The sequence below is a fragment of the Anopheles bellator genome, chromosome 2, assembly GCF_943735745.2.
Source record: "Anopheles bellator chromosome 2, idAnoBellAS_SP24_06.2, whole genome shotgun sequence".
Classification (NCBI taxonomy): Eukaryota; Metazoa; Arthropoda; class Insecta; order Diptera; family Culicidae; genus Anopheles; species Anopheles bellator.
Window position 1 is genome coordinate 67,381,514 of NC_071286.1, and position 9,883 is coordinate 67,391,396.

General features: G+C 46.8%; 1 protein-coding gene across 1 annotated transcript; it reads left to right on the forward strand.

Moving 5' to 3' along the window:
* Positions 1-954: 954 nt before the first annotated feature.
* LOC131207910 (dual specificity tyrosine-phosphorylation-regulated kinase mbk-2-like) lies at positions 955-4,515 on the forward strand. Its single transcript, XM_058200545.1, has 3 exons — positions 955-1,906; positions 1,985-3,601; positions 4,001-4,515. The coding sequence occupies exons 1-3, from the start codon at positions 955-957 to the stop codon at positions 4,513-4,515; spliced, it is 3,084 nt and encodes a 1,027-aa protein (XP_058056528.1).
* Positions 4,516-9,883: the final 5,368 nt, after the last annotated feature.

The window sequence follows — 9,883 nt, forward strand, 5'->3', positions numbered from 1 at the left end:
ATCATAATCTGTCCGTCGAACGAGCGTTTTAATGCTCCACAGTTTCTCCAAGTACGAGCCCTATCCTAGGTTATGTTTATGCGTTCAACAAGAGCGCTCCATAAATTATAGGAAGTGCGAGCATCGGTTACTGCCGATAGGTAAAAGCGAACATTATTTAGCATGAAGTTATATGGCTCAAACGTTTACCGGAAGATCGATTGCCGAGAATAGCGGTGCGGTTGCAATTAGGCTGGTCAAAAACTGCTAAGCCGGTGGCTGCTCATGTTGAACGGTTTATTGCTTGTTGGGGGTTTACATTACGGATCTGGTGGCCCCTGAATGGCTGGCCCCATGAGCTTTAGGCTTTTCAAGTTGGGTATGTCGACGTGGAAACTTCGGAGTAGTGTGTTTTATTTTTGTTTCGTTGTTTGTAAACGTTGGCTAGTGTAAATTGCAGAGAAAGATACAAACAAAGTGCGATAATTCGAGGTGCGATAATTTTTTTTTTTTAATTTTAGGTGTACTGAGTAACTGGTCTGACCTCATCGTGAAATCCAACGAACGGGAGCAAAAAGCGATTGGGGACGAAAAGAAGTCAACGACAGACACGGACCACTGCTGGCCGAGCCGATTGATGGAATCAATTCTACGAAGAACAGTTCCATTCCGAATCGTTTGCTCAACAGCGGAGCAAAGTTCAGTTTGACACATTTTAGAGAAAAGCTCATCGGCATCGCTGGATCTGGCCGCAAGGACGGCGCACCACTTTCGTGGACAACCCATAGCCACCAAGTATGATAGGCGGCAGTGTGCTACGCGACGGTTCCTTGCTAACTTCGTTGCTGCTGCCACTGGCTATCCGGCGTTGCGTGTCACTGTGCCGCGGAGGCGGTGTTGCTAGTGGTAGTTTCGGTGCCGGTCCGGTTGTTGGTGCTTGTGGGCGGCGGCGGTGGCGTGTGGGGGTTCTCGAGCATGTTGCTTGCGAGCAGCCGCGTGTTGGCGCATTGTGATGTGGTAGATATGGACTGTAACGCTGGCAGTAACGGTGGTGGCAGCAACACTAACGGCAGCAACACGCACGGCAGTGCAAACGGTGGTGTTGTTGGTGGAGGCGGCAGTGGCGCCGGTGGTGGCGGCAACATATTTAGTCGTCAGCTCTCGGCACCGGTCAGCAACGGGTACTCGTTGCTGCTCGCAAACGGCGTCTGTAACGCATCCTCGTCGACCTCTTCGCTTCGTTGCGATAAGGTGAATGGTAACGCCTCAACCGCCTCAACGATCTTTCCAACCGCGAACGGCAGTAGCGGCGGCGGCGGCGGCGGTGGTGGTGGTTTCGTGTCCTTCCAACCACCGATGGTAGTGCCGTCAGCTAGCTCCCTGAAAACTTCTTCCCTTACCTCATCGGCCATACTGTTTGGGGGCAGCAGCGGCAACATCAGTGGCAGCTGCGGCGGCAGCAGCAACAGTAAGGTGAACAACAGTAGCAACACGCATAAGTGGATCGGCTCGCTGTGTGATGGTGCGACGACCATCGGCTACAGCAGCGGCATCGGTGGCGGCAGCAGCGGTAAACTGAACCAACAGCAGCAACACTTTCAACACTTTCATCAACAACAGCAGCAGCAACAGCAGCTGCAACTACTTCAGCACCCGGCTAAACACCACCAGCAACCGGGCCACCGGGCGAGCGGTGCCCCAAACAGTGGCAGCACCAACATGCTGGACAGCTTAACCTTCCGGCTGTGCGATGTCGACGGTGCGGTCAGCAGCACGATGGCCAATCAGAATGGTGGAACCGCCACAGGTGCTGGGACGAATGGGGCCACAAATGGCGCCGTAGGCACTGCGTCCGGTGGTACGATGGTCGTGGTGCCCATGGCTGGCGGCGGTAGCGGGAAGCAAGCATCGATTCTGGGTGGAAGTGGTAACGAGCGGCTCTCGTACTCCACGCATCATCAGCAACAAAAGCTCCACCAGATGCAGCAGCAGCAGCAGCAACTACACAAACAGCAACAACAACAGCAGATACATCATCTGCGCAGTGTAGTAGGTGGTAGCAGTGGTAATGTGGCGGCGGTGAAGGCAGCCAACGATCCTGCTGCTGCGGCGGCAGCCAGCTATTGCAAGGTCGAGGGTCACTCCTCGGCGGTGGTGGTGGACCAGAAAATTAGCGATCTCCAGCAACACTTTATCCAGCAGCATCAGCATCAACTGCAGCAGTTGCAGCAACAACAGCAGCAAGAGGCTCACCAGAAACAGCAGCAGCAGCAGCAGCAACAGCAACAGCAACAGCAGCACCATGCTCCGGGAGGCCAGCAACAGACGGCACCATCGCAGGCACAGCAACTTCAGAAGCAACAGGAGCAGCAACAGGGTGGCGATTCGGATGAGATTGGCATGACGGAAAGCTTGACACCGTTCGAGGTGCTGCGGCTGTACATGGACAAGCTGACGCAGTACGAGCACCACGAGATATGCAACTATCCGCGCATCTACTTTATTGGTGCGAACGCGAAAAAGCGCCGGGGGGCAAGCAACTCCGACTACGACAACGAGCAGGGATCCTACATTCACATCGCACACGATCACATCGCATATCGGTACGAGGTGCTGAAGATCATCGGCAAGGGCAGTTTCGGGCAAGTGGTGAAAGCGTACGATCATCGAAACTTTAAGCACGTTGCGTTGAAAATGATCCGCAACGAGCAGCGCTTCCACCGGCAGGCACAGGAAGAGATCCGCATCCTGAAGCACCTGCGGGCGCAGGATCGCTACAATGCGATGAACATCATCCACATGTACGATAGCTTCGTGTTTCGCAACCACATGTGCATAACGTTCGAGCTGCTCTACATCAATCTGTACGAGCTGATCAAGAAGAACAAGTTCAAGGGCTTCAGCATGCAGCTGGTGCGAAAGTTTACGCACTCGCTGCTCAAGTGTCTTGATGCGCTCTACAAAAACAAAATCATCCATTGTGATATGAAACCGGAGAACATACTGCTGAAACAGCAAGGCCGCTCGGGGATCAAGGTGATCGATTTCGGATCGTCGTGCTTCGAGAACGAGCGTGTCTACACGTACATTCAGTCACGGTTCTACCGGGCACCGGAGGTGATCCTTGGCGCCAAGTACGACATGGCGATCGACATGTGGTCGCTCGGGTGTATCGTGGCCGAACTGTACACTGGTTCAGCATTGCTTCCCGGCGAGGATGAGTACGATCAGATGGCATGCATTATCGAGCTGCTCGGTATGCCACCCCTGAAGCTGCTCGATAACGCCCGGTCCGCGTCGCGCTACTTTTCGCACGATCGCGAGGATCGCATGCCACACTACTGCTCGCTTCACTTCCGCTCGGATGGGCGGGAAGAAATACAAGGAAGCTACAGCAGGCGAGGTCGCTACCGGGGCGCACCGGGGACACGCGATCTCGCTAAGGTGTTCAACTACTGCGATGAGCTGTTTCTCGACTTTGTCAAACACTGTCTGCGGTGGGATCCGAAGCGACGCATGACTCCCCAGGAAGCGCTCAGTCACATTTGGTTCCACCGCGTTTTGCCGCAATCGCCCCAGGTGGTGAAGATTGGTGGCACTGCGGCAACGACGACGACGGCGAGTAAGACGACAACGACGGCTGCAGCGGCAGCGGCGGCGGCGGCGGCAGCGGCAGCGGCAGCAGTAGCGGTTGCATCCGGTGGCAGTGGCTCAATAGTTGCACCGGGATCTTCCGGGAGGGTTCCCGCCGGTGTTGTCGGCGTGCGTCCCGCTAACCGTAGCCCGTCGAGTGTGAGCAATCAAAGCTTGGTGACGATGACGGGCGGGTCGGCGAGCAGTTCGTCCAACACTACTGCTTCGATCGGTAAGCATCATCATCAGCCGCAACACCTTGCTTCGTCTATGGTTAGCGGAGGAGGCGGCTTGCTCGACGGAAGTGCGATTGTGATGGGTGGCGAAGGGGGCCCGGCGTCGGGCGGCATTCCGATGGGTTCCTAGCATTTGCAAAAATGCTCCACAGGTAGCGCTGGAGGCGGTGTGTTGTTGAGGAAAATGACGATCGGCTCCACCGGATCATCGGCTTCGCTGATCCTGGCCGCGATCGCTAGGAAAACTTCACCACCAACAGCCTCAGCCTCCACCAAGCTGCAGGAGCAAGAGAGCAGTACCTCTCAGGCGCCTATTTCACAGTTGCTGGCGTCCGGACAGCTGAAAGCTTTTCTCGACTCACGCTTGCTGATCGCTAGCAGGGAGCGACCGACGGAAGGAACAACGATTACCGACGGTATGGAAGAATTCGTAGGATGTCCGTCGATCGACGAGGAACCACAGCGAGATACAAACGGCGAAAGAAACCGGCTGCAACCCATCATCTCAGCATCGCCATCGGCATTGGCAGCGTTGGCACTCGAAAGTGCTGATGATGGTCCCGCTGCCGCTAACAGCAATAACAAATATTCACATCATTATCAACATATGCACGATCGTGGTGGGGTACACGAAATGCACGAAAACGAATCCGCAGACGATGCTTGAATCGTCGATATCTCATCGCACATTGGGTGCTGACGTTGTGTGTACAGTCTGTAGCTTAATTTTTTTAGGTATAACATAAACCAAACGGACCCCTGTCACGGCGACGAGACAGTTATCTGTGTGGACTTGTGAGAAGGTGCGTTTGCTGGTGTGGGCTTGTTCACAGCAGCAAGAGGCACGTTTAAACGGACGACAGATGGTGGATCAAGGGATCCTGGTACTGTTGCAAGGATCTCAGCGCGCTAGGTTGATTTTTTTATTTTGAACGTTCGATTTTGAGTAGTCTGTTTTGATTTTGATAGAATCTTGCTCCTCACGATTGATCGATCCGTGCGCCAGACTGAGGATCTGAACTTTTTTTTTCGATTTCACGATATGATACGATGCATATGAAAGTTTATTCTTATGAACTTTTCCAAAGACCACTCACTCACGTTCCATTCCCCATCATTCATGTATGTGGTTTACCATTCAACGGACGGCAACGTTGCAATTCTTAATTTCTTTTAAATCTGCATCGACTTTATCTGCGAAGACTTTAGCTTAAATCGGATACATTTGCTACTTTAGCAAAAAAATTTTCATGTGAAAGAAAATTGTATATTTTAGAAAAGAAAGAAAAATTATTGCGGTTGATCGCAATTGATACACTGAATCGTATATGGCTGTTACGAATAAATATAGAAGAAAACAAAACAACTATTCGCATATCATCATGCTCTGCTATCGTCTGCTTATGCAGTAAAAGTGAGTTAGTGAAAGTAGGGAACGATCTTCAAGACACGTAGCACGTAGTGGAAGGGTATTATTTGCATAGACTAGGTTTGATTCTATGGTTTGGTTTGGTTTTGTAATCAGACGATACAACAGTTGTTTTCTAACAACACGTACTTAGGCTTTGGAAAATCTTAACTATGTAAAAACAAGACTTTTTTAGTTTCTCCTCCTCTGAGGAAACAGGAAACCTACAGGGTACTCTAAATTGTTGCAGTCTTCTTATGTTGTTCTTTGTGCTTCTTTGAAGTAAAATGACTTGAGTGTCTCGATTGTTATTGCAAACTACTGCCCTTTTTGTTGCAACGCACGGCGTACAAACGATGCGTTGCGTTACTAATACCTTACGGGGATCAGTTTTCGGTTCACGAAAGTATCTCTACAGGTTGTCCGAGATTATGCAGAAGCATTCCGCTTCATGTTTTGTCATATTTCTCTTAAACAAAGGGTAAAAATGTCAAAATTAACCCATCTGGTTCATAAACATTTTACTTCGTTCTGCCAAACTTTGGAACAAAATTTGGCACGATTGCCTGCACAGAAACTATACCAAAAATCGAAAATAGTTGTGACAATTTTAACAAATATTGTAATGCATTGTGTAATGCATGCCTAGTCTGGAGAGGGGTGGTCGCCAATTTTAATCATCGAGAGTAACTGAATCACTGAGAAACTGAATTGTTGATTCCAGAATTGAAATTTAACTGGTAATGAAAGCGATGTAGTATGGAAAATCAAAGTAATGAATGTGTTGAGCGTTCTGTGCGCGATTTTTTTCAGCCAAGTTCATTTTCGAATGAATCTCAGACCTTAACGTAGTTGATCTAATAGTATGACACCATTTAATCAATCGAATCATATAACAAGAGGAACCCAGAACAAACTTCTTTGATGAGGCACATCTTTGTGGCATGCCTGACACACTTATGTTCTAGCTCAAATAACCAATCACAAAGCACTGTATGCTGTAATTGTATAGTTGTATCGTCTAAACATTATAGAATCAACCCTGAAAGCGAAACCGACTGCCAATTAACGTGTAGAAATAAAAGGCCCCATTCCTTTGAGGACGAATTTTGTGAAGAAAAGTGTCTCGTCCGCTCCCTATGTACGACATACGTTGGTAAAATTTGTAAAGAGTCGCATGAATATGCCCGTTTATTGTGCTATAGAGTGCATAGACTCTGGAAAAATTGTTACAAAATATAGCCCGTTTCATTCATTTACAATCATAAGCCTCCAGTACCCCATTTGACGTGCATATTGACCATCCAGAAGAATAACGAGGAAAGGTGCAACGTACGACAAAAGTTAATCAAAACCATAAGAAAAGCTAGAAAATATCATACCGCACGATGCGTAACTCTTTCTTACAATATAAACTACAAAATATTGCCACACAAGGACCCACGATCAAGTTGCCACCATTAATAGATTTCGTATTTTGCTTGTGTATGCATCCCAAATATGTTGAACCGTTGACAAGTAACATAATCTAAAAGATAATCAGCATAAAAGTAGGCTTGCGATACCTCGCCGTGGGGCGCTTGAAGCCTCATCTTTCTATCCAGTAACCGATCACATTATCCAATGGATTTCGTAACATGTCACATTTAAAGGCATTGATGTAGTACCCGTCCAGCTGCTCTTTGCTGGTTAATGGTACTCTATTACATGGCTTACTACGCTGGCGTCTTTGAGTAGGTTAGATGGTTTCTGGCGTTGATTTTTTTACTTGGAAGCCAACGGATGCAACCAAAGTAGGTGGCGTGCCGCAAACAAAATTAAGACGAGTAACAACCAAACGTAGCACAACGTCGATAGGAAAAAGATGATAGAAACCGTAAAACTGACAATTCACATAAAACCCGGACCCGGAAAAGTGTTAAAATGAATAGATTTGCAATACAAACACTACGCTCGTCAGTCGCAATGACGAGGGAAAAGATAGCCAATTTCTGTGCTGAATGTGGTTTGGCGAAAACCGAAGTGTGGACTAAGGCGCACGGTTTCACGATCCCTGTCACGCGGCGATCGTGGGCTATCCGCGTATAGTAAATCTAAATTATGAAATCAAAAGGACTGCACTGTAAAGTAAAAAGTAGCATAATTTGATGGAGACACGATGATATCATAATATTACGGGCAGAGAGAGTGAGAGAGAGTAGGGAAATGGAATGAGGTGAATTAACTGATCCCTGTTGAAACTAGGAGAAATAAATGGTGGTAGAATGTGTATCATTCGCGCGCTCTCCCGGCTAGGCAAGCACGAGCCAACAAAAAACAAATGTTTCATGCGTATAAAAAAGTATGATATGTTAGAAACTAGAACGAGAACTAAAGCTAGCCAATGAAAGTTAGATGTTTTGCACAAGAACACTAGAATCCCTGAAAATAAAGAAAATATTCAAGTATGCATTTTAGTTAAACGCAACAAGGGGGGAACATATTGCTGTGAAGCATATAACAGAGGAGAAGGTCGTTTGGAGGAGAACAGAGGAGAAGGTCGTGTGTAGTGCATTACCCACCTGTATATAGCCGATATAGAGTAATGTTAGAACAAATGGAAGAAAATACAAAAAAGGATGAAATACAAAACAAGTAAGCAAATGTTGTGTTAGAACAAGTATAGACAAGCAACTAGCGTATTATCAGACTTTACTAACTAAGCCAATAAGCAAATTGTATGCTACAAAACGAGACAGTGAGCAGTGTGTGCAAGAGAGACATTGAACGCCTTAATGCGAGGTTTGTGACCGGCCGCGAATGGACACACGGGGCGTGGGCTCAGTTTTTGCCAAGGAAACTTTGTAATGAATCGAATACAACGGTGTAGCGATCGGGTTTCTGTGAACGATCGTTCACCGTGGACTGCTTTATTCCAATGCATGTTCAAAGTATCCGAGAAAGTGTGAACAATATTCCTGCTTTTCAGTGTTATGCTATTTGTTTTTCGTTCCTCAAAATCTCGTCCATTAGGAAAAATGAACCTTCATCGTGTAGTTCCGTATTTAAATCTACTGGGCGAAAAACAGGCGAAATGGAACAAACCTGGTGCTGGCGTTTGCAAGGCACTTGTCGCAAGCATGTGTGTTAGTGGTTTAGCTCTACCCTGCGTACGGTCCTCTATTGTGATAAACCATCCTGTCCCGTAATCAAACTTTACAACGGTACACCGCTGGGTGTGCCAGACTCACCACTGCCCTATGTTTTTGTTCTTTCAAGCAGACAGGGAGAGAGAGTTCTGCGTCCTTAAGAAAGCTTATTAGAACTAATTTTTGAGCGCCCGAGTGGAGACAAGTATAAAGGTAGAAAATTACACTTTCCATTTGGATGATAAGAACGCGATCGATCGATGGGCGATTATTCCTGTAGGGTTATTGCGATTACTTCTAATGGTGTACTCTATATTGCTACGTAGTGAAAAAACAGTATGATCTTTTGCAGCGTGATCTTTAGTAATATTTTCTATCCGTAAGAATTTTATTAGATTGTGTCCATCAGCGTGTTGTCCCTCTGTAGGCCCGTCTTGATTATTGTCTTCTTCCTGCTGAAGGCGAAGAACATGGTGGCCGTTGCCGTGCTCAACGCTGAAAGGGACACACGCTCTGGGGTACGGTACTGCCGATTTAGTGATGATTTTTTGCTTTGAATGTAATAGAACGTCCTGTTTTTGTCTCAACAGGTGGTAATACAGCACGCATGACGACGTCAAAAGTTTAATCTTTCGTTTGTTCATTTTGTCTCATTATTCCACAGCAATTCAATTAAAACCATTTGATGTCCCATTCTTTTTCCAGTTGTGCGTCATCATTGATGAATCTTCTTTCGTTAGGAAACTTTATGATTTTAGAGTCAATGGAAACTCTGCATGGGCAACCATATCGCTCTAGTAGTTGGTCCGAAAGACAGAAGTGTATAGTGAAACAAATCTCCTGACGCAATGATAATTTGTAATACTCATGCGGAACGGATCGCAAACCGCAAACCGGATCGAATTGTTTGTTAAACGATGGACGCCACCGTGATGTTGATGAGAGAGGCCCTTAGTGGCATATACATCATATGCCTTAATTTTCGCTTTACGTTTGTGCGTCGTTGTCCTGACGATGTGAGAGACTAAAAAAAGGAAAGAATTCTGCGATGTGTGGAAAGCTTTGTTAATGTTGGCTACGCCCGTTAGTTGATGCTATTGGTTGTAATTTGCGATCGAAACTGGGTTGGTGTTTTGTGTAATGGCTTATGAATGCGAGAATCGCGAAGAAGAAGGAAAACAAATTCATTACAAAGTTGCTTTAACCACACAAAACTCATTTTAATAATGTAAGGATAATACGATGAGCACAGCAAGGGAAAGTTGACGAAAAGAGGCAACACATAGGCAAAAAATCACCCAAATAAATAACGGTCAGCACAACTCAAACAATCAACAGGTTGGAATATCGTTCACTTCACACGTATATATTTGCATGATACTTATTGAACTAACACAAATCACCCGTATGACAAAGGTTCCCTCAATTATCTAAACTTCATCCAAAATTAAAAATTCCAATCAATGCGCACAGATAATAGCAATCATTTGTTAAGTCGT

Bases quoted from the DNA above. Each gene is read 5' to 3' on its own strand.
- LOC131207910 (XM_058200545.1), top strand. From the start codon at position 955: ATGTTGCTTGCGAGCAGCCGCGTGTTGGCGCATTGTGATGTGGTAGAT. The intron at 1,907-1,984 runs GTAACGAGCGGC...AGCAGCAACTAC, and splicing joins ATCGATTCTGGGTGGAAGTG to ACAAACAGCAACAACAACAG. The intron at 3,602-4,000 runs GTAAGACGACAA...AATGCTCCACAG, and splicing joins GGCAACGACGACGACGGCGA to GTAGCGCTGGAGGCGGTGTG.